Source organism: Vespula pensylvanica, chromosome 16, assembly GCF_014466175.1.
Source record: "Vespula pensylvanica isolate Volc-1 chromosome 16, ASM1446617v1, whole genome shotgun sequence".
Lineage (NCBI taxonomy): Eukaryota > Metazoa > Arthropoda > Insecta > Hymenoptera > Vespidae > Vespula > Vespula pensylvanica.
Window position 1 is genome coordinate 1,084,046 of NC_057700.1, and position 26,500 is coordinate 1,110,545.

The 26,500-nt window shown below is 34.8% G+C and overlaps 1 protein-coding gene across 7 annotated transcripts in view; it reads right to left on the bottom strand.

Moving 5' to 3' along the window:
* LOC122634844 (potassium voltage-gated channel protein Shaker) overlaps positions 1-26,500 on the bottom strand; it is a 126,806-nt gene that overhangs the window by 23,947 nt on the left and 76,359 nt on the right. Inside the window, exon 1 of one of the 7 annotated variants that reach the window (XM_043824197.1) lies at positions 19,300-19,488. The exons of the other annotated variants lie outside the window; for them this stretch is intronic. Coding sequence (XP_043680132.1) covers positions 19,300-19,376 — 77 coding nt within the window. The 5' untranslated portion in view covers positions 19,377-19,488. Of the gene's footprint in view, positions 1-19,299; positions 19,489-26,500 lie in introns of those variants that run through there. 7 annotated transcript variants of the gene reach the window in all.

Consider the following 26,500-nt stretch of genomic DNA (forward strand, 5'->3'; position numbering starts at 1 on the left):
TTGATATTCTCTTATCCATAAAAGCGTGCGTGTTAGTCTCTCCTAGGAGAATATCTTAACAAAGATCTCTTTCTTTCCCTGATGGGAGATGTTGAATAAAATAGTCCAAAGTTTTCTTTGAGGATTTTTTTTTCCTTTTTTCTTTTCAAAAAGACCTTCGAATATATAACCCCAGCCAGAGTTCTTTCTTAAATATGATATTACTTATTAGATAAGCTTTTCTCTTTCGTCGTTACTTCAGAAACGGTGTAGTCTTCGTCCGTACTTAACCCCGTAGTCTTCTCTCGTAATATATATTCGTATTAAATTCCGTAATATTAGTTATCTTAGAAACGACGTAACGCTTGGGGTTACCGATAAAAAACGTGAATCTTAAACAATACGATGTTATAACGATAAGGTAGAGAAAACTTTTAGTAAAAAATAGTATAGGTGGAATCGAAGTAGCGAGTAAGAAAATGCAGGAGTTTCCTCGGACTATCGGTACGAGGAGATCAATGATCGTTACGTAATTCTCTCGTCCTTCGTCTCCCTCCTCTGCGGATAAGAGAGTCACGGCTCGTCAGGATCGAGCATGAAAGAGTTTAGCATAGTGCAAAAAAAGGAGGCGGAATACGGTAGGAAGGAGTTCAGGGACGTCGTTGGCTTTAAATCGGCCATGGGACACACGTTTGCGTCGAACGATAAAAAGAAAAGACAACAATGATCTTTTCCAACGAACTCGATGCCTTTTTTTTTCTTCTTTTTCTTTTTCTTACACGAGAAAAAGCGATCCACTTCTAATACGTTTTGAAAAATAGATTCTTTGACAAATTTTTTTTAAACACGCCTTAAGTAAAAACGCAAACATTGGGACTACCTACCTACGTAGGAGACCACTTTACTAAAAGGAACACCAGAAAATGTCGAAAAATTGGAACGTCGAGAGACGGCACTTACTCGACTCTATTCGTGATTTCCTAAAGTGAACGCTCACTAGCGAACAAAAACTCTTACCCTTTCTCTCTCTCTCTCTCTCTCTTTCTCTTTCTCTTATTCTCCTTTTCTTTCTCTTTTTCTCCATTCCTTTCGTTTCGCCTGGCAAAGGATAAAATTGAAATAACTTGGAAGCGTTTCATTTGGCCGATCGTCCGCGTCGATCGGACTCGTTTTCCAAACGTGCCAAACCTATCGATTCGAATCTACGATCCGGAAGAATCTTCTGAGTTAGTACGAGGTGACATGGCGTCGATCGACAGATCGGGGACATTCTAACGACCTAAATCGCGTCGCTGTTTGCGAAGGAAATCGTACTATGCCGAACGTTCAATGAAATCTATTTTCATTTTTCTTTCTTACCTCTCTTGATTTTGCTTATTCTTTCGAAATTTTATATAAAAGAGAGAAGTATTTTTCTTTCAATGGTATTTATATATCGATATTTCTGTCTTTCTTATTTCTAGTGTATCTGTCTATTATCTCTCTTTCTCTTTCTCTCTCTCTCTCTCTCTCTATAGATATCCAGCAGCCTCCTCTTTACCTCCCTCGTGCGCTCTGTTGCTCTCTGTCGTGCCAACCAGGCGCAATCAATACATCCCTCTCCTTCCAACCCGCACCCCTTCCGCGAGTCGCACCCCCTCCAGACGGAGTCACTCCTGTTCCTGACCCTTCATCGGGAACCATCACGGCACTCCCTCTCTCTCTCTCTCTTTTTCTCTCTCCCTTTCTCTCCCTTTCTGTCTCTTTTTGTCTCTCTCTTTCTCTCTCTCTCCCTCTTTTCCTCTCTATCTTATCCATTTTACTCTTCGTTTCCTTCTTCGCCATTTTTTTTTCGTCCTTTTTCGATTCGATCCTATCGAACAAATACATAGATAGCCTAACTCTTCTTCTATCTCTTTCCTTATCCTTCATTTTATTTTACTTCATTTAATTTTTCTTTTTATTTATTTTTTTTATTTTTTTACTCTTTTTTTATTTTACAAAGTCATATCTCAATTTTTCCCCGACGTCTCACGAATTCCTTCATATATTTATAACACACTACCGATCAGCTGATTTCACTCTACAGGACACGGTCCCAGTCTCACCATAGAGTCAAGGTCAGTACAGCTCCTTCGAAGAGCGCATGCCGGACCATATACGAGGGTTGCACCACTCGTGAGTGGATAGGACGCCAAACTGTCTGCCGTTGTTCAGAGGGATACCTAACACCTTCCTTTTTCACTGATTAAGCGTTATTGAGTATCTCTTTTCTTAAAAGGTGATACTTATTGATATTATATTCGTTAATATCAAAGTAACAGTTTCCAATTTTGTTAAGATATATTTATAACGTAATTCCAAGCTCCGACGAAGCTGAACAAATAAGTGACAAAATTCACAAGAAACGATTTTCGATCGTTCCAAAGAAATTGCTCTACCTATTACGGCATAACGAATGGTAATGATGTTGAATAGTTGGAAGGGTGCTTATCGCTGTTGAAATTTTCTCGAGAGTTATGTCGCGTGCACCGTAGTAATCGTCCGATAGAAAATAATAAAATCAGTGTAACAAAGCACGAGACTGAATTGGTTCTCGCCTGTATACATCAACCATGTGTGCAAATAGATATATACATACGGGGGTATAGGTTGAGTCGGAAATTACTCCGATTTGAAATATTTTATTTATCTGCTGATAAATAAAAATTACTTAAAAAGACAACAACAATAAAAACAACAACAACAACAGCAACAACAACAACAACAACAACAACAACAATATTTATATAATACTTCAATATATCTACCGACATATTTATGGATTTATATTAGAAAGAAAAAAAAAAAAGAGAAAGTAATAATAAATATAACGAATAAAATGTGATTTTATCTTATAATGGTTAGTTACTAACTCATCCTGTACGTCTACATACGTATACATATAATATCCGTTTTCGAAGCGAATGTAACGTGAGAACAGAATAATTGCCGAGCTATTTGCTTGGTGCTTGTTAAAAAGGGAAGGAAACAGGAGAAGCGAGTACGAAAACAACATGTGCCACCCGTCACATACACGCACATATAAATATAAATACTATGTATGTGTGTAGATATATATACATACATATATATACCCATATATATATATATATATATATATATATATATACACAAATTATGTACGTACTTATGTATGTGTCTCACGTAATGTGTCGGTGCGAAATTCCGCGAGTTGTTATTTTCAACGAAACCATCGTAATCGTATTCGCACGCGACAATTATTGCTCGTAAGGCTCGTTTCCATTTTCGCGAACACTTAAACGAGTGGTTCCTCGAGCAAAACCGGAATTACTCTTCCCGTGAAGCAGAAAATATTCATGGAACGTCCGCTCGATATACATACGTATAAGCAGCGTGTGTCCATGTATATTTATTTTATGTTCCCTTTATACAGAGAACTTATGAATATTCTCTAAGCACAGCTCCGTGCTTTTTCACGTTCCCTTTGCTGTGGATAACTACACCGATGTATTACCTCTACTCTCTGCTTGAAAGATCAATTAGTATATTTAAAATCGAGAAATAATATCACCTTTTACGAGTTACAATGATTCGACCGAATCTCATTTATCATATTTGATTTTCTTTTTTTCTTTTTTTACATAAATGATTGTCTATTATATACAAAGAAATTCGTATAATTCGTTGTTATTAATTTTATTGATTAATAAGATCGATTAATTTTTAATCAATGAAATCGCATTGATTTATTGAACATCTTTTGAAAGGGAAGATGTCGTTTATGGTAAAGAAATTTATTAGGAATGAAAGACAAGAGGGAAAGAAAACAGTCGAGAATAAAATTTCCGAACGATTAAAAGTAAAACAGGAAGCTAAGCCTTCGGGGAAACTAATTTTCCTTCGAGCAGTCGGCTTTATTAAGCCGCACCATTAATGAAACCAATTTTGTCGAGTAGGCTAAACTCTTTTTCCTCGTCTCGCCGAATGCGACATTGGCAATCGTAACACGCGGCATTCCTTATTCACGATGATTTTCAAATAAGACGAATATCGACGAATAAAACTCGTTTCTATATAAAACCAACGCCCATATACAAATATATATATCCATATATATATATATATATATATATATATATATATATATTGGATAATGATAATAAATTATCATGAAATAAAAATATAAAGGAAAACGATGGACGATATTTCTTAATATAATAAAACAAAATTATTATACTAACTTTCATAAATTAAGTTTCATAAATTAATAAAATAAATATTAATAAAACGAGTTATATAACGATCAAGAAAATATTACAATGAAATATATAAAGTTGACGTAGTGACGTAGATAAATAACATATTAAAAAGAATGTCACAGACACGTAAAGATCTGCATGCGATGTACGTAAAATATATACCTATATATATAGCCTGTATATAAAAAATAAACGTCAGAAGCACACGTGTCAAAATAACAATATATATATATATATATATATATATATATATATATATATATATAATGTATATTATATATTCCCTCATATAGAAATCCTTTCTACCCTCTACATCCCTTACCAAAACGGTGGCGGCCCGCCACGAAAAAGTTTGGATTGAATGTTAAAACGCGTCGATAAATATCCGCGCGTATTTGGGCTACCGGAATACAAGTCCGCAACGCGACGTGGAGCAAAGCCAACGATGCGTCGCCGTTGATTCCGCAGTTACGGTTTTCCGTCCCATTTCGAGAAGGGTCGTTGAAATTTTTCGATATCCAATTGTTAAAGAATGAATCATTATCGTTAGAACCATCGTCGTTATTATTATCATAATTACTACATCATTATTATTATTATTATTATTATTATTATTATTATTATTATTATTATTTTCATCATCATCATCATCATCATCATTATCATCACCACTATTATTGATTCATATATTATATATAATTACAACTGCATAATGTTCCGAGAAATTTTATTCTAAGAGGAGAGACATTGAAAGCAGGAAAATCTTGCAAAAACAGGGCTTGAAATTTATCCGGATTCCTTTCTATCTCTTTTTCTGCTTTGTCTCTTGTTCCTTTTCTCTCTTCTTTTTTTCTTTTTTCTTTTTTGTCACGATCGACCGTCTTCGTGCTCGTTAATGAAAAATAAAAGCATTTCGAAAGATTTGCAGCCGGCATGGCGCTTGGTAAACACTTAAACCATCCCCTCCACTTTTCATTTCACTCTCTTTCTCTCTCTCTCTCTCTCTCTCTCTCTCTCTCTCTCTTTCTCTTTCTTTCTCTCTCGGTAGCATCGGTAGCTTCCTGAAAGAGCGGAGTATTAAACTCATCGCAACGAAGCTTCACAATCAAGGAGTTCTCGCGGCGAAGGAAGACAATAGCTGGTCGTAGTGCGGTAGGTGCACTCAATGACTGATCTTACCGTAGTGCTTGTATAGATGAGAGTAAAAGAGTAAGAGTTAGAGAGAGAGAGAGAGAGAGAGAGAGAGAGAGAGAGAGAGAATTAGAGAGATAGAGAAAACGAGAGGACGGGTATCGGGTCGAGATATACGTTTTAAAGCAACAAGAGATTAAACGGGCTTAGATAGCTCCGTGCAACCTGTTATAATGAATATAGTTTGATTCTCACGCTTTAGAATAGAGAAAGAGAGAAAGAGAAAGAGATGGAAAATCCGATCTGACAAATGTTCTTCAACAAAAGATAAAGTTGAACCTTCGTATATATAATTTTTAAATTATGTTTTAAATATAGAAAAGATATAGATTTTTCAAATTGTTTTTACTATGCTGATTGATAGACGATCATTATTTTGTATGCATCAAAATAAAAAAAAAGAAAGAAGAAATAAAAAATAAAAAAATGTGCTTGTTTGTAAATTTATATGATTTTTATTAGAATATCGCAACGTCGTATTTGTTATGATTGGTACTATTTATTTATTTATTTATTATTTATTATTTAAATAATACATGTTATTCCACGATTAAGAAGAAACGAATGTAATAAATGTATACACGTTAAAAAGCCATCGTCGAAGTTTGCGTATCTTTGTAGACGGATTACCGTTGGCACGGTACTGAGATTCGCTATTAATATCTCATACTCGAGGCTCGGTATTTCCTCGACGAGAAAATATCTTTCGAAAATCGAAAAGAACGTTATTCCGAACGTGTGTCGTATGATTTACGAGCACGAATTTGTTTGATATCTTCGATCGAAAGTAGGTAATGCCGTTTTCAGGTATTCGTCTTATATATATATTTTTCTATCTTTTTATGTATATTATAATATTTATAGGGTTAAACCATAAAACGTAACCGATTAGAAATGCATTAATTAAAAATTCCATACATAGAGAAAATAAGTAAGTGATGTAAAAAATGTATTATTTATAAATTTAAAACGAAATTACGATGGCTAAAAGAGTTCATTAATCATCTAATTAAATAATATTCCAAGAATTTAATTTTAAATACTTTACTCGAAAATAGTTATTGACTCATTCTCTGTGTATATATATATATATATATATATATATATATATATCCATTAGATTATATAAATAAATGGATATCCAAAAAAAAAAGTAATAGGAAAGCAATCCTCCAGGAATATCAATTCAGCAATATCCCATGAATGACAATAATGACGACAATGATGTCTACAAAACTTTTCGATCCATCGATCGAACTTTCGTTCGAGCTTTGTGATATCTCTTTCCCTGTACCCATGATAGTCAAGTTATTTAATGGAAACCTATTATCGTGCCATTGGAAATTCATTGTTGTTGGCGCTTCGTGAATTACATTTTGTCAATAATCATGTGCTGGATGTTCGCTTTCATCACGAGCAAGCTAGACATTCGATTCAACGTTTCCTATTGCTTATGACTGACTTGCATCTATTACATATTATATATGCATATATATATATATATATATATATATATATATATATATATTATGTTGCTCGTCAATGTCATACGTGTCCAAGAAAAAAAGAGAAAGAGAGAGAGAGGAAGAAACAGGAAGAGAAATGAAATGAGAGAGAGAGAGAGAGAGAGAGAGAGAGAGAGAGAGAGAGAGAGAAATGAAGAACATTCTATTATTAGTCAGACGAGGATCTAGAAATCCATGATTGAAAATCTGATCCTCCTGAGCCCTCCCTTGTCCCGAAATAGGAATGTACATACGTAGGTACGTACCTATAAGAGAAATACTGGCTGGAACTTTGCCTCGATCGGAAAATTTATTACCGCGATCGAATGCAATCAAGATCGGCTGGCGCATAAAGTGCAGACACCAAGCGACGAATTAAGGACGAAGTTAGGTGAACGCCGGTCTGCTTACTCTTTCTCCGTACTACCCTCTTTCACGTAGGACAAGATATATATATATATATATATATATATATATATATATATGTGTGTGTGTGTATATATGTATGTATATATATATATGTATACGATGAGTCCAAAAAGAATATAAGAAAATTTACAGAGACGTAATAATAAAGTGAATTGGTATTTTCTGAAATACCGAATAAGAGAGTTAGACGAGGGCCAACTTTTAAATTGGCACAGAAATTGGAATAAATGTGAAAAGTAGTTATCGAAGAGTTTAAGCGATCATCCAGATCGCATATAAACAGGTATTCTCCAATCTGAAGAAAATTTAAATTCCGAATTTTATACCTACATTTCAAGTCTATAATTAATTATTCGAATGAAAAATTTTCGATATCCTTCTGAACATATTCTTTAAATACGATTACAACTACTCATTATGCAATCTCTCTCTTTCTCTCTTTCTCTCTTTCTCTCTCTCTCTCTCTCTCTCTCCCTCTCTCTTCTTTCTTTTTCTTTCACTCTTCACGATGTTCGATCGACGTCAGTATTGTTTAATGGTTTTACATTCGCCTCCCATTGGCAATAACGACGCCTGATAATATCCCAACGCTTCGTTATAAAACTGATTACATAATAAATACGTCGTATATTATACCTACGCGGTTACACAATCTTCGATGTTCAGCTTGAAGTTCAGTATGGTAAAACTAATTTGCGGGTCACCGGATCGTTATTATTTATCCGCATGAGTTCCCCTTGTTTACCGTCAAACGCACTGTTAGCACGGCCAATTATTTGTTTAGTGTGTACAAGTCCTCGTGCGAGCTAAGTCGAGGAGCTTGAAATAAGGGATGAAAAAAAAGAGAAAGAGAAAAAGAGAGAAAGAGAGAGAAAAATAGAAAAAAAGAAAAAGAAAGAAGGAGGTAATACAGAAGGGGCAAGAGAGACAGAGAAACCGAGAGAGAGAAAGAGAAAAAAAGAAAGAGAGAAAGAGAGAGAGAGAAAGAAGTAGAGGTAGTACAGAAGGGGTAAGAGAAAGAGAGAGAGAGAGAGAGAGAGAATGTTACGTGACTCCCCGTCGTTACGTAAAGGAAATAAGGTTATGGATTGTGGCAGGAGAGATGGAAAAGAGCATGGTATGGTGTGTGCGTCATGTCGGATCCATTCATCGGCTTCGGTAAAGATGGGGCGAATCGGGTCGTGGGCTTAGTTATGTAGGTCAGCTTTTCCTGCCTTCCCTGACCTCGATGGAGTCTCTCTCTCTCTCTCTCTCTATCTATCTATCTCTTTCTCTCTCTCTCTCTCTCTCGCTCTTTGACTTGCTCACTCGCTCTCTGGTTAACTCTGGTAGACTCTTCCCATGAACGTAATAGTAAGCTTCAATGAAACGCTTGGAACGTCCCTGATACAACGAATCGTTAGTCGCCAGTCCCTACTCGATATCGAATTCAAACTCGTAATCGATGTCTTTCTCCCTCTCCCTCTCTCTCTCTCTCTCTATCTCTCTATCTCTCTCTGTCTTTCTCTGTCTTTTTTATCTCTCTTTTACAATCGATTGGTAATCGACCGTCCGAAAGAATATTTCTCTCGTAATAATGCATCTTCCAGAAACATCTAATTCGCGCTCGAGGAAATTTCTTTTTTCTTCTTTCGTCAATGACAAGCGCAAAAAGTAACAATTAATTATAATTGTATCTATACGAGATAGATAGATCTCGCAAATAAATTCTAAAATATGGATTACGGAATTGAAATATTTCCGAGCGAGTAATATAAGAAGAAATTGTATTTAACTTTGCGAACGAAACTCGGAAATTCGAACGAGTCCCAACGGGACGCAACTTCTAGATATAATAATATAAATCATCTACCTAGATATGTGTATATATATATATATATATATATATATATGATATAGACACATACACACACACACACACACACACATATATGATACATATCGCGAATAGAGAAAACGAACGAATCGGTTTCTGTAACGAGAACGTCCTTGTTTTTTCTTCCTTCCGCTGTCTGCCTCTGCCAACGGCGTAAAATCGAATGAAAATGATAACGTATCCGATCGAATGACCGAACGCGATCTCGTTTCTACTGTATTTTCTCACGATTCTCTTTTCGACACGTCCAACAACACCGGAAACGTAATGAACAATACGAAGAATTGCTAATTGTATTTTCTATTTTTGTTTTTTTTTTTTTTTTTTTTTGTAGAGAATGAGAAGAATTGCTAATTGTATTTTTCGTTTCTCTTTCTTTTTTTTTGTGGACAAAGAGAAGAATTGCTAATTGTACTTTTTGCTTCTCTCTTTTTCTTCTTCTCAATTCGAATTTACTTATTTTGTGAATTCGAAATAATGTATACGATAGAACATTAATAAGTATTCAAAGATAATATAAAAATATAGAAAAATTAATTGATTGATCGCTCTCGAGGAAAAAATTTCGTCTTTTTTCTTTTTTTTTTTGTTTCTTTGCACTCGGTTTAATCATCATCGTATATATAACGATAATTAAACCACGCGAAGAAAATATAAATTCATTCGGAGTCGCTCGATTATGCGAGAACATCGAAAACACGACGGCATTGTCCATTAAAGCAGTTTGGTTCTTAACCCACTGACCCAAGAAGTCGTTTCTGTCATCTTTTTACGTTATTTTCTAGTTCCTAATTAACTCGTTGTACGTTGAGAAAAAATATTGTTAAAGGAAGAACCGGTGGTCGACGATTACAATCGACGATATTGTTCACTGACACGTTTTTCTTTTTACTTTTCTTTATTTTTTGTTTCTCTTTTTTTTTATATATTTTTAACGAGCACCAGAAACTTCTTTCTCTTTCATTTTATCTAAATATAACGAGACCGTTGTTGGAACATAACGAACCTTTTTCCCGTTCATTGTCTAAGAATAACTGAGCGATCGTTTACGAGGACCTACGAATATCAGTCGAAATGTATATACGAACGTACGTACGTACGTATCTATCTATATATAAATGTGTGTGTGTATTTACTACATACATATGTATTAGATACCTATATTATATCAGTACCGAGGTCGTTAACATAGCTGATTCATTTCTGATTTATCGTATCGCCAAACAGGCCTCCTCTCTTCCTGACTTTACTCTGCTCCAACTCGGCACCTGTTGAACCGATGCTCCGAACCATTAACCGAGGAATTAATTTTTAAGTTTACCTACGGTCTCATCGATCCCAGCGTTTAAGAATCCTTCCTAGTAAAATCTGCTAAGAAAAGTTTAATGAAAGGGGATCGGTTTGAACGATATTACATTATATTAAACCTCTTTGCTCAGTAGACGTTTCTCGGGCACTCGACGAATATTGATATACTCGTAACGCGGTTGATTATCTATCAAACTGTTTTAAATATTCGAAGTAAAAAAAACAAGCCCGTGTTTCGAAGATTTCTGCGTTTTAAATTAATTTCAATAAATGAATTTAAATATATGCAAGTATACGCATGTGGAGAGAAAGAGAAGAGAGAGATAATCAAATTCAAGAAGATTTCTCAGAGGAGAAAAATAAAATTGAAATTTCCTTTCTCTGATCGATAAGAAAGCAGCTTGACAAACAAGCTTTCGAGAAAGTTTTCTCATGTGAATAATCGTGAAACTAGGAAAGTCCAAAGTGGAACTATGTTTTTTTCCATGTCGATTCGCATGTTCCAGGGAGCTTTCGAGCTTTCGACCTTATGTCGGCGCTAGCGTCTAGCTCGATACTTGGTATCACCATCGGATGGCGCCAGTCGTCCTCGTTCTCGCTACTCTTATCGACTTTACTGCACCAAATGACCCTGCGACTGGTCACACACAAACGTAAGCATGTAAAGAGAAAGAGAGAGAGAGAGAGAGAGAGAGAGAGAGAGAGAGAGAGAGAGAGAGAGACTTTGGATATATAGGAAGACCCGAAAATACAGATACAAGACGTTCATGCCAAGCAGGTCGAGTAGTCATTGAGGTCGAATTTCGCAAAAGTCGAAAACACTTTGGAGAGAAATGGAGAAGGATAAAGACGAATGGTTAAAAGGAATGGAAAAGGAAAGGTAAAGGAAAGGATCAAAGCTTTTTGTGTGAGTTCTGTCCGATTGAATTTAGAAAAAGACGAGAAGAAAAATATGAGTTCGTCAGCCTTAAACTTGAAGTCTTTTCGAAGGAGTATTGTGACTGAAGGGTGACGAAAATAGCAAAGACTTCAAAAAAGAAATAGAGATACAAACAGAAAGGAAAAAAGTGAGAGAGGGATAGACGGATAAACAGACAGACAGAGAAAGTGAAAAAAGAGAAGGAGAAGAAAAAACGAAAGAGAAGAAAGACGACTAAGGGAAAGAGAAAGAGAGAAGAAGAAGAGAAAGACTTTGACTACTCTACGTGACTACTTGACTCAGCAGTCTCTCTGTAGGAAGAGCTCATCTTTCTCTGTGTTTACTTCTCTCAAAAACTCAAACCCCTCGGATCCTTTCGTTCTAGTTTCTTCCTTCTTAAAGATAGCAATTAAAACTTGCAGACGCGGAAGACGACGACAACGACGGTGACGACGACGACGTAGAATGAAACGGACGATTTCGAGGAACCACGATGTGTGTACGAAAAAAAGAGAGAGATAGAGAAAGAAAGAAAAAAGTTTTTCTATTTATTTGCTTTATATCAGAAAGATTTTTGGAAAGAATTCTCGACAAAGAATTCACGATCTCAACGTATAATAATAATCGCGCTTGCAGTTGGTAATCGAAACGAAAATAGAAACAAAGATGACTCTCCGAATGTCTATGAATAAATAAACGGTACAGGAAAACGTGTAGTATCAACAAAAAGCTTTCTACGAGTTTCTAATTTTACGAATATATCGAGATCAACGTTGTTCTCCCACTTTTTGCATTCCCCACTCTAAAGTACTCTTCTATCTATCTATCTATTCATCTATTTCTCTCTCTCTCTCTCTCTCTCTCTCTCTCTCTTTCTCTCTCTCTCTATTTCTCTGCAAATATACTTCCAACGGGATTTCCATCCATGACTCGTCGATGGAGATTCGAGATCGATCGACCGGCTAATAATCGTCGAACATTTCCCGCAAAACTCGTCAGCATGCTTGCGTAGCTCATCCAAAACCTCCTTCCTCTCTCTCTCTCTCTCTCTCTCTCTCTCTCTCTCTCTCTCTCTCTCTCTCTCTCTCTCTTTCTCTCTCTCTCTCTCTCTCTCTCTCTCTCTCTCTGTTCTTCTCTTCTCTTCTCTCCTCCTTCTCCCGCTCTTTCTCTTCGAAAGAGAGGGGAAATAGAGAAATTGGGACGAAATATTTCATCTTCTCTTTGTTTAACCGCATGAGAAAATTCCGAATGGCAGAATCGTGATGTTTATATACACGAGCGAGGATTCAGTGTAATAATTTGTACCCTCGAGAAATTTCAAGAACGAGTGTTTTCTATGGTAATGGCCTATGTCACTGGTTTTAATTAACGACCGTCGAAAAATATTTTTCTACTACATACCGACTAGTTCTAACTTGTTTCTATATAAAAACATTCTGAGGAAAAAAGATAAAATACACATACTCATACACACACACATATTTATATATATATATATATATATATATATATATATCGATGAAATAATCAAAATGTAAAAAGTACTGTTACTTAATAACAACGATGAATTATCATCGATTCGATAAAACACGTATTAATATTACGTTCATAATCTTTAATCGTCCGTAAACATTACTACCTATTAAATAATATAATTATACCATTATATACTTATATTCGAGCGATCAAAGATTTCGTTTCATCGTATTCGCGAATTAAAAGAATTTTTTCCTGATCACTTTTGCGATCGAACGAATCACAAAGAGGCCCGTATAACAGCGTCGAATAAAAAAGTCGGGGAAGATCGATAAACTGGTGAAGCTCGTTCGATGCGAAACACAAGGAACAAGTTTACTGGAAACGAAGAGAATACCAGCCAGCGGTTCTTTGTTCTTATTTTTACAATGGTAGGCAACTGCATGACGACGCACTCGAGGGTTAACGACGTACGCATTCATACATGACGCGTATTCATCGTTAAGCGTCAGGAAAGCTCCGTTGAGAGAAAGAATACGAAATAAAGAGAGAGAGAGAGAGAGAGAGAGAGAGAGAGAGAGAGAGAGAAAGAGAGAGAAACTGACACGCACGCACGAACGTGGAAAATGTGTCGCGAATTGTAACTCGAGCGCGGATCGATGAATATATTTCGAGAGTAACTCGCTCAGGGGCAGAGGAGGGTGAAAAGGTGGAGAAGGTAGTATATGAATTGCGCGAGCGTTCGTCGAGCGCTGCCTGCGGTCTTATGCCAATTCCACATTCAACAACGACGTTACAACCAGCAATTCTACTACGTATTTCTTCCCTTTGCTTTTGTTTTCTTTTCAAAGAGATATCGTACATCGTACGATAGGCAGTAGCTTTAGAATAATAATACGAGATAAAAGAGAATACTTAACATAGAATATATTTAATATAACCAATAATTCTAATGTTCCTATTTATTGAAATTATTAGATATTTCATGATACAGAGAACGTAGGAAGAAACAAAATTGAATAGCATACTAATGAAATTTCCTACTTCCTGATAATTATCAATTTTGTTCATTCAATACGTATATTTATCATCATATTTACTATAAATGCGATATATTGTTAATGTTGCGAAGGGAAACGTAATTTAATGAAAATTGGATTAACAAATTCATAACGTTCTAATTAAATTCCCTACTTGATGTATATTATCGAATTTGCTCATTCGCTATTAATATTTAGAAATAATTTTATTAATAATAAAACGATTGAGAAAGAGAGAAAGCGAGAGAGAGAGAGAGAGAGAGAGAGAGAGAGAGAGAGAGAGAGAGAGAAGGACAAACAGAGAAATGTTATTTTACGTATCAAATTACAACTTTTATTACGCTCCGATAACGTAACTATGTCCACAAAAGAAGTTTGTAAAAATGTTAGAAATGTCCTTTACGATTTGCTATTATTATACGCTACTGTAGAAAGAGAGTGCACCAGACCGCAGAACGCAAGCGCGCGTGCCGAAAGAATGTGCAATGTGCATGCAGCTCTTGGTATTCGCAAGCTACGATGCATCGACCCAATAGTTGCACGTGTTTCTATCTAACCCTGGAAAAACTATCGAATTGTTCGTTGTTGTTGCAATGTACTAAACTATTCAACGTTTACGATCTTCCTTCTCTTTCTATGAACTTTAACTAACGTGTAAAATTCGATGAAACTTTCGTATAAATTCTCTCTCTCTCTCTCTCTCTGTCTTCGTTTTTTTTTCAACGTGGTACGCTTTCACGAGTCGAAAAAGTCAAGTAGGTACGGGTCAGCGATAGTCAGACTGTAGTCCTTTTGATACACACGACCGAGTTAAGTAGTTACGGTCAATGACAGGTGGCCGTGCCGGTGTTAAGTAGATACGGTGGGCCATGGTCAAACCGATCTCAATGTCGATTTTACTTTTGAAATACTTTTTCTTTTTTCTTGTTATACCTGCAAATCTTGTTCTAGAAAATAATAGGATATAAGAAGGTTATACCGTCTCATGGTATATAAGACTCGTTGATAATTTTATATTAAACAAAGAGGAAATTTGTTCGTCGACGACGAGTTATAAATCTTTGTATGGATAATAACGGAATATAATAAAACTCTGAATAAATTTAACGTCTACGACGATGTATCCTATTGTTGCTTGATCATTTTAAAAATGACAAAGGTATAACACTTTGCTTCTTTTTTGTACAAAGAAAAACAATATTTAATGATAACGAAATAACGTCTCGTTTATAAATGAGGAATAAATAGAATGAGTAGCCCAGTTATAGCGACCTCGGTCGAAGATCAGCGAAACGCAAACAAAGGGTAGATTTAGATCGGTGTTCTATATGTTCACAGGTAAACCAGCTACCGCTACTCTAACCCCCTCTATCGGATAGTTACGTTATCAGATGAGAGCCATCGACTAAGGTGAACTTTCAAAGAGAAAAAGTAGTCACCCTTCACCCCTACAAGGAGTACCTTTTCGAACCGTTAATGACAAGGTGGTTACGGTTAATTGGTACTTTCGAATCTCTCCAAAGTATTAATTGCCAATTTGTCCGGCCGTAAGGGTTTCGCACTTACTTCGCTTCTCCTCGATATCTTCAAATTATGCGGCGGAACGTTGCGCAAGGGGTAGTTTCGTCTATGTAGTGGTCACAAGTAGGACAGTCACGACGATCTATCGAGAAGACAAAATCGAAGCTCTCGGTGAAAGAGATTTCGTTGACGACAAAATTTTATCTTAAAAAAAAAATTTTATATGTGTGTGTGTGTGTGCGTGTGTGTGTACATATAACGTAAGGACGATATTTCTGTCAGGATGAAACTTGCGATAAAACAAAATCAAAAAGAAAAGAAGAGGGAAAGAAAAAGAAGAAACAACGAATAAAAAGTATTTCATAGAACTTAGATCATGGTACATATGAAATGCAAGAAACTACGGCATATCCAGCGATAACACTGTGGAACTTGGTCGATCCCTGTTTCCACAGTGGTTGATACTACTGCCTCCACTTTCAAGTTTCGTACCTCGTACAGATACTCGAACGGTCGGTAACGAAGCATCCGTGGTACATTGCTAGGTTGCTGTTAGGTATTCAGAGATGCCGCTTTGTCGATCGCATCAACCTCAACAACCCCCTACAACCCCGTACAACCTCTTACAACCCCCTACAACTCTATACAATCCGTTTGTTGTCAAAATCTTTTTCTCTCGAATAAATTCAGTCGGTCGAATGAAAATGTTGAACAATATTCGTACCTTAATAAAATACGAATTTTCAAACAACATAACATTTTTTCTAAGAACATCAACACTGTGCGATTCTACGGAAACTATGACAATAACAAGCCTAAAAAAAAAAAGAGGAAAAAAAATGTACGAAAATAAAATTAATTATACTTAATTTCTCTAAATTTCTTTCGATACAAGCAACTAAGAGTTTTGCGAAAGGAACCAATCAAATTACTTCGACTATCTCGTCGATAAAAAGAAACTTTCTAAAGCAATCATGATCGTACACGTATAATCAAGATAAGAAATCTTCGAAGTTGAAAATGTAATAAAAAGAGAAACACGCGTTCGTAGTTTCGTCCCCCAAACAAACGATCGTCCATTAATGAAAGCAAATAACAAACGTTTTGTCATCGTTGCTCTGACGATACGATATACATATAAGCTATAGAAATCGAATGCGTTTGCCATGACAAATGATAAACGGGCTAACACGGTGCACGTGTCGTTGACAATTTGATACCTCGTGCTCATTCGTTCGTTGCTATTTTAATCGTTCGTTCTCGCGAGACCCTTCTAAAAGACTCTATATCTCTTCTTCACAAATCATATCTATCTATCTAAATGTATCTGTTAATGTCCGTTTGCTTGCGCCACACGATTAATACAATATGACGGGAATTTTTGCCACAGAAAAAAAAAATATTAATAATAATAAAAATAAAAAAAAAAAGGAACAATTTTCTGAATCAACGTGCCAAAAGCGATTATTGCGTCACATGAAAACCATCCTCTATCTTCTTATTTCCACTAAGGTTTGCTATTTTATCTCAGAGAGTCGAATGACGTCACATAGACACTTTTTGAGAAACCATGCGGATACTTGCTTCTCCTAATGTTCCTACGAAATTAGAACGAGACGCTATACACATGGATACGTATATATAAGATACATTAGTGGTAACCATCGTCTTAAAACTGTCCCACTTGCTTCTTTTCTTTCCCTTCTTCCACCTTACCATTTACTACAAAGAAAAATCAAAAAAAAAACAAAAAAAAAAAAGAAAGAAAAAGGAAAAAAACTTCTAAGAACGCTATTATATACGATACCTAGAAACGTCCAATCGCGCTTTATAAAAAAAAAAAAAAAAGAGAAAAGAAAAGAAAAAGCAAAGCAAAGCAAAAGAAATGAATCAAGTAACGAATCCAAGTGACTTTTTACTGGATTTTCTTTCCCTTTCCTAGCTTTCTTTTCTCACCTTCTGTCTATCCTTAAAAAACGAAGCAACGTCGATTAGAATGACTTAGTATTAAGTAGAGTAGAGAGTGATAGAACAAGTATTGTACTTAATGTTCGCCGGAAGAATCGGAGAGACTCCACTCAAGATCCAATTAACTCCTAAGTGTATACATATGTATGGATATCTGTGTATGTGTGTGTATATGTGTGTGTGTGTGTGTGTATGTACACGTGTGTATGTGCGCGCCTGTGTATCTTGCCGTATAGATTCTATTGCCATTTAACGTCCAATGCGCCGTGCCATTACCGCATCGATAGTTTATTGCGTGGGGACACCTCCGGCTACGTGCTCATGCTTCGCCGTGTGTCCGAAGGCCGGTCAAGCCGATATTGGAAATCAATTAACCCGTGGCCGTGGAGCACCCGCACCACCTTCTTTGTCGGTTTTCCCTGCGAGTTTACATACGCCTCTCTCTTTATTCTCTCTCTCTCTCTCTCTCTCTCTCTCTCTCTCTCTCTCTCTCTCTCTTTACTCTCTCTCTCTCGCTCTCTCTCTCTCTCTCTGTCTCTCTTTTGCTTTCATTCTCGGTCTCTCTCGTTCTATCTCTCTATCTCTCTATCTATCTATCTATCTCGCTCTCTCTCTCTCTCTCTCTCTCTCTTTCTCTCTTTCTCTCTCTCTCTCTAACTATCTATCTATCTATCTATGTAGAAGTACGCGCGCGTTTTAACCCGGCACGTGTCTCTATGTGTTGTTTATACACATACGTACACACATGGAAAATATATCAAAGGTTCGAGTATCTTCCGCACGTTACGAACTTATATAAAGCATGCCCGTTACTTTATTTATAACTTCGATATATGTGTTATATAATATTCATTTAGATACTTTATACTGAACGAATCACGCGAACATTGCTAATATTTTGTCCCTTTTTTTTTCTTTTTGTTATTATTTTTTTTAGTATTATTATTATTATTATTATTATTACTTCTTAAATACGCTTAAACTGAAGTGCATTTCGTTCTTGTATAAGATTATGAATTTATCAGTGGATCGGTAATGTTAATGATTGAAATTATTAAAGAAAAATTTAGAATAAAATATTTTATAATAAAAGAGACTGGAATATTTTGTAATGAAAAATTCACGACTTTGGGTACTCTTGTAATTGGATGCTTATGCGTTGAGTTTAATCACTTAAATCACGTTTAACATAATAGAGAAACAATTAAAGGACTCAATTTTCTCTACGGAGAAAAAAAACAAAGAAAATCGTTCGTTCTATCTAAAACAGAAGTAGTCAATAATGTTCGTCCATTCTTCGAGAAGAAGATTGCTATAGGGTTCGATAATCCACGCTAAGGAAGGTGCCATTTTCTTCGTTCGTTAATAAAATACCATCACAGATTAATAACTCGCTATGAGTCTAGTCTGTATAGCTAAGATTTTTTTCTCTTAGGTTTAAAAATAAATAATTATGTAATACATTATATCAAGTGTGTTACTTGAATTAACGTTGCTTCTTTTTTCGTTCTTGACGAACATAGCGATGGATAGGATAAAATTAGAAAAGAAAGAAAAAAAAAATATATAGAAAGAAAGAAAGAAAAAACGATCCATTCGTAAGAAAAATAAAAGAAAGAAAATGTAATTTGTCGTCGATATAAAACGACGAAGTAAATTGATATTAAAATAACAATTAACGTATTTCAAATAAAACTACGAAATTATTCAGTTCGATTTGTATCGCGTAAAGAACGATAATTATTTATTCAGTCAGACAAATACCTGACGATTTTTCGATACTATGGAAAGAGAAAATATGTTTGAGCTGCATATAGAGACTCACGTATGGTGTTGTCGAAGGTCCGAATATCTGGTATGTCGTTCCTCTGAAAAGCCATAGATGCCAGCTACCGCGGCCATACCTCAATCTCCGCGTGCTCCAGGAAACAGGATACCCAAACGAGGCTCATAACTTCTTCTGTCGATTTTTGTTTTTTTTTTTATTCGTACTTTCACAGTATCGTCGCATTCTTCCTATTCCTTTTTATTAAACGAAGAGAAAAGAAAAAGAAAAAGAAAAGAAGAGAGAGAAATATATATAAAATATATAATATAATATATAATATACATATATGTATGTGTATAGACACACATGTATATATATATATATATATACATATATATATATAGAGAGAGTAAATATTTCTCAGTCTCTCCTCTTCGCTCGATCGGTTTACTCACGACGAAAAAGAGATGGAATGCGTTCGCGTTCCATAAACGACCTTGACCTCGTTTCCTTCGAAATAGATTTCTCGTGGAAGGAAACAGATCCTTTGCTCCTTGCTCTCTTATGTATCTTAAACTACAACGTCAAAGTTACGAACTACCTTCTCTATATGCAGAAAAAAGATGTCGTCCCTAATTAGAAATTTTGTTAATTTTCCTAATCCCAAGTTTTAACAAACTGTGTGCTTTCCCAAAAGTTTGGAACGCTTCGTTATAAAAGTATCAACAAATACTGTCTATTATCTATGTTGTATCATTTTATAAAAAATTATTAACAAACACTGTGTTTTTCTAGTTTGGATTTTTTTTTTTTTTTTTATTATAAAAGATCGATATTATCACCTAGTTACCTATAAAATGCTTTGACGATAGAAAGTTTTCTTTTATTCATAAAAACTTTTATGGATTTTGATAAGAAATAAAAAAAAAGAGGGACAAAGATGGACAGAGAAAAAGAGAGAGAGAGAATGAAACAGAGAAAAAGAGAGATTAAAAATGTAAATGAATGCACAAAGACTTTCTGGCAAGTAAAGTAAGAAAAGCTTATCGAATTGATTTACTCGTCTTTTTTACCGAGTACCCTACCAAAGGTTTTGATTTATTCAAGCAAACGGAACGATACTTTTATCGTCGAGACGTCTCTTCTTTTCTCTTTTCTTTTTTCTTTCTTCTTTTCTCTCTCTCTCTTTCTCTTTCTCTGTCTTTTTTCCCTCTCCCGATGTCATCCAACAAAGTTCTTCTTATTCTCATACTTATTCTTTTTCTCGCGACTTCGTGCTATTATTTTTATAACTTTTTCCCTACTTTTTTTCTCGCTTCCTCCTTTTCTAACGGCATGTGTAACGATTCCACGTGTGCTATCACCGAGAGATACTATTTTTAGTAATAACACAGTCTTGCGTCTAACGTGTGAGAAAAAGGGAAGAAACTAAAAAAAAAAGAGGGAGAAAAAAAATAAAACAATATATTTTTTACTTCTACCATCGAAAGCGTACAACTACGGCCAAGAAGAAAAAAGGAGCTCTGACCGAATAAAAAAGAAATATTATCTATCTCCTTCTTGACGTTAAAAAAAAAAAAAAAAATTCAAGTAAAAAGAAATTATCAATGAAATATTAATTAAATACCTTCTAAACGATGATGGATTTTATAAGTTGGCTTATACATTCGGTACAAAAGCATTACCATAATAATATCATTATTAATTCACAAAGAGCGTAAGAGTTGAAATATTATTTTGAACGTACGAACGTAAAAGAAAATGGTGTTTATAAAAAGTATCGAAAAACCACTATCACTTTTAACGATCGAATCGATTTATGTCTAGTTTATCTCGAAGGATTTTAAAACGATGAAAAAGGATAAATAAGGGAAGGGAGAGAGAGAGAGAGAAAAGAGAGAAGGAGAAAGAGAGTTAGAAAAAAATGAAAAAAAAGAAAAAGAAAAAGATAAAAGTCCAAAGCGTGTCGTCGATCGCGAACAGTCACCAGCGAAGAAAATCGATACGAGATAGAAAGAGAGAGAGAGAGAGAGAGAGAGAGAGAGAGAGAGAGAGAGAGAGAGAGAGAGAGAGAGAAAAGCTGCATAGCTCGACGTAGCCGCATATCGCGACGAGGTTGGCGCGCCAAACGGGAGTAAAATTCTGGGCACGCGCGAAGAACCGTTGTTCCTGTATTACACACGAGAGAAAGATTAGAAAAAAGAGAGAAAGAGATAGAGAAAGAGAAAAAAAGAAAAAAGAAATACTAAAATCTCTCAAAAGAGAGAGAGAGAGAGAGAGAGAGAGAGAGAGAGAGAGAGAGAGAGAGAGAGAAGAGAACAAAAATTGATAAATAATCCGCGATATTTCGATTGGTAAATACCGTCACTTTTTCGCGATTAAAACTTCGTCGATCGAAGTGGAAATCATGTTGTCGAGGTATTGTGATAGAAAAAAAGAAAAGAAAAAACAGTAGGAGCGGTAGGAAGGGGGAGGGGCGTGAGATACCGCAGCAAGATGCGGAAAAACGACGCGAAGCACTCGGTCGATACGCCTCGTGGTCTTCGATCGTCGTCCTCTATCTTTCTCTTTTCATTTTCACATAGACCCTTACACATACACACACAGATATATATATATATATATATATATATATATTCCCTCTCACGCAGACATTTATTTTTACAAACTTTGACTTTTCTCTTTCCTCGATAGTAAACTTTCATCGGATACGGAGCCAAATAGTAAAAAATACGAATGCAATGGGAAAATAAAGTATATCGTTCTAATGTCATTTTTATTAGTTTATCAACGCCAAAAATTTTTTTAGGATATATATATATATATATAGAATATATATGTGTATATATATATTATTCTCCTATGAAATTCTAACTTTCAATGTAATTTATTCAATCGTTATGGAAATGTTTTATGTGGTATTATGCAGTACTTGGTTGGAACAGAAGTGTACCAGAAATTTGGTGATAAATTTAGATTGAATGAAAGTATGTCACAATCAGATGGTAAGTAAGGCATACATATTTTTGAATGCATAATTTATATCTTACGAATTGCACTTGAAGTATCTGCTATAGTTCATAGTGCAAATATTATTTTAATTCCTAACAGGCTTTAATAAAAATTCTTACGAAATATTTCTTTTCCCAATTTTTAAAATCGATACGAAAGAGAAGAAAAAATTAAATGGATCGTGGAGCATTCCCCAAGGAGCATTAAATAAAAAATTAAACGACGATTATTTCCTTACGAATAGTAAAAAATAAATAATAACTATATATCTAGGAAAACTAATTGTTTCGATAAAGAGTATCAAATAAATTATGGCGACATGAACAAGGGATGGAACATATCTTTCGTAATTTAATATAGCGTTCATAAAGAGAGAAAGAGAGAGAGACTCTCTTAAGTACTTACTTACTTACAATAATTAACAGCAGTTTTCAAAGATAGACCACGCGTATGAACGTTAGCTAGGCGAAGTTTAGTGCACTCGAAAGGCCGTCGTCTCTCCTCGTCGAGTACACGTCGTCGCGGCTTCGCACTCGGATATATCACGCCATGTTTAAGAAGCCGAGGCCGAGTGTCTCATTAACGATAAACGATATACCCAAAACAACCCCTAAGTATCTCTACCACTACCCTTTTCCACGCGCTTCTATTCTAATGTAAAAATTACGTTTATACCGATTTAATGGATCGTCGAGCAAAGGAGAGACGATCGAATGCTAATCGGTGCTCTTGTTTCATTTTTTTCCCTCACGTTGTAAATCGTTAGGAAATTTAAAAAAAGAGAGAATGTCGTTTCATCGTACTGAGATCATCACGAGGTTTACCTATTTTTTTCTTTTTTAACATATTTGTAAAAAATAGTAATACTCTTGAGATGTTTACGATGAAACAACGAATTTTAATAATCCTCGAGAAACTATTCATAATAAAATAATTTTTAACAAAATTCTGCCATTAGAATTCTGACTGAAACTTGAAATCATTGGAAATAACTACTTTCTGCTTTACCAAAATTCGATAATTTCATCGTCGAACTGTATATAAAAAATATGCTCGTGATAAGGAACTATGTATGTTATTTTATTGTACTAAGAGAAAGCTCGTTGAAACGGGTGTGATATTGAATCGATATGATAAAACGGACACACATATGTACATCGTAAAATTGTCGAGTCTCTTGCTGTATTTTTCAACGGAATATAAAACATAGGATATTCATAAAAAGCCTTTAGGACGAAAGCTCGAAAATCATTGTAGCAAAAGCTTTTTGATGGAAACTGTATATATGTGAGCATGTATATATGTGTGTATGGTATGAGAGAGAAAGAGAGAGAGAGAGAGAGAGAGAGAGAGAGAAAGAGAGAGAAGGATGATCTTTAAAGGGACACGTTCGATATCAGTTGGCAATGATACTACTAAAGCTATAAGTCAGAATAACTATGTCCTCGTGCGTGCGTTCGATTGGCCGTGACACGTTTTCGTCCACGTTCTACGTATGTAATACGTACACGTTCACGCGCTACTACTTCGTCTCTTTATAATACACGAAACTTATGGCGCCACTAAATTACGCATAAACTTGAGAATAACGATTCGGATTAAATTTCAAAGATTTCAATCTTTAAAACCATAAAACGTCCGACTAATCATCGATCGAATGACCGACCGATCGATCCTTTAAATTCACTCTCTACCTAATAATATATCGATTAATTTTACACGTTTAGTAACACGTGTTACTACATACTACACCGAAGTTTTTTGCGGTATGTACCTGCGTATATGACGATATGATATTGTATTATATGTACTTACGATATAAAACAGTATGATATTTATAATCGAGCTAGTGTACACGTACGTATACATAGATATATAGTTTTATTTGTTTTAATAAGGAGAATAAATCGATCGGCTGTGTTTCATATTTTATTATTCAGAAAAAAAATATTTTTCCTCCTAAAAAAAAAGGAAAAAGAAAAAAGAAAAAACGAAGAGAGAAAAGAAAAAAAAAAATAAAGGAAGAAAAAAACAGTCTCGTCATGAAATAATGACTCACGTAAATCCACGTGTTCGCCGATCAATAATCTTGTTTGGTTAAATAAATTAAAAATGAATAAAAAATTACCGGAATAAAATTGATTCAACCTATGTTTCAACTTCTGGAAGAACGTAATCGTATCCTTGAGTTAAAAGAAAAAAGAAAAATAGATTAAAAGGTATCAAAGTAGGAGTAAAGAATATGTTGTATACTATTTTACTGATCCAGAAAGTTAACCATTGAACGTAACCTACCTACACTCTACGAATCGAGCGATAATGCGAGTACGCTTTGTCGAGCAAATTGTCGAGGACGAATTAATGCACCGTCGCGTTGCCCTGCCTGTCTGCTCGTTCTATCGCAATATGCAATTAATTTACGCCTCGTGAAATTCTCCAATTTCTAGCCAAAGTCCTCTCAATGCTCTTTCTCTCTCTCTCTCTCTCTCTCTCTCTCTGTATATATATATATATATGTGTGTATGTGTGCATTTATATGTGTATGTATATACTTTTTTTCTTACTCAGTTTTTTATAAAAACGATCTAAGAAAAGCTCGAAATTAGGTTCACCAGGACCCATGATTTTTATATAAACACGTTTTAAAAATAAATATCCTTCGATACGATCGAATGATCCTACTTTTATCGACATACGTATTATCACTACTACTACTACTACTACTACTACTACTACTACTAGTATTACTATTAATACTAATACTAATACGGTATAGCATACGAATTTTCCTGTGAATTCGACAAATTAAGCGCGAGCCTTACTTCCAACGGATTTTGTCGAGCATATGATTTCTATTGTTCCTTCCCTAATTTCTCCTCCACCCTTTTTCTCTTTCCCTCTCTCTCTCTCTCTCTCTCTCTCTCTATATATATATATATATATATATATATATATATATATATACACATATATTTATACTCTATACATCTGTCTACCTGTCTATCTGCCTGTCTGTCTATCTGTCTGTCTCTTTATGGGATCCTAACATATACATAGAAAATATACACACGCGTCATCGATCTCATCGTCGAGTTTTAATTAACGCAACTACGAAAATGGCTTCGAAGCGCTCAATCGTAAGACGTAATTAACTTCCATTTCGCGTTAACCTCGAGGTTCACCATACGTTTCTCTTCTATTCGTTTCGCTAACTCCGTTCACCGAAACCAATGCTCACAGGGACGTAAAGATGATTCTATCCGTACGCCGAGTTTCCTACATAATTAAACGCAGTTTTACTACTACTTGCTTCAAATGAAATGACATCGATTCGTTTTCCAACTAATTTGTCTTTAATTTCCTTTTCTGTTTTTCTTTTTGGTCTTGTTCTCTGTCGTGCGAATTTACGAATCATTTATTAACATTTTTTATTACGAACTTGTACTTGGTTTCTCTAATATATATATATATATATATATATATATATATATATATATATATATACAAATTCAAGATAAATAAGTAACGTAAGAACTACAAGTTTTTCTCTGAAATTAAAGTTTCTTCTATAGAAACAAGCTCTGTATTAATTATTTGCAAATATACTTGTTATATTCGATTATTTTCATAGAGTAAACAATCTGTACCATGAAGATATATCATTCGCGCATAAAAAAAAAGAATACGTGTATATAACATTTAATTTTACAAAATAAAACTTAAATTTACTTCGACATATATATCAAACATTGAATGTATAATATATTCTAGACATACATATATACTAGAATCAACAATGACGTACATCAATAACTCATAGTATATATTCCTCGCCGTTAAAAAAAAAAATAAAATAAAATAAAATAAAATAAAATAAAATAAAACAAAAAGAAATAAAAAAGGAAAAGAAAGACTATCAAATATAAATCGAACCCTGACATATCTTTGTATTCACATCGGAAATAAAATAACGACAGGTAAATCAAGAAAAAGCACGCGAACCTATCGTAACGTCGTTGACACCATCATTTATCATAGATACATATATTACTCTATATTTCAAAAGAAAAATATTATGTACGCATATATATATATATATATATATATATATATATATATACACATATACATATATTATCCTTTCGATTTCGTTCACTCGATAACGTCATTTCTCTTTTCTAAAAGAGAGGAAATAAAAATAAAAATTCCTCGTTTTATCCTTAATCGTAAGCGTCGTTTTGAAAGG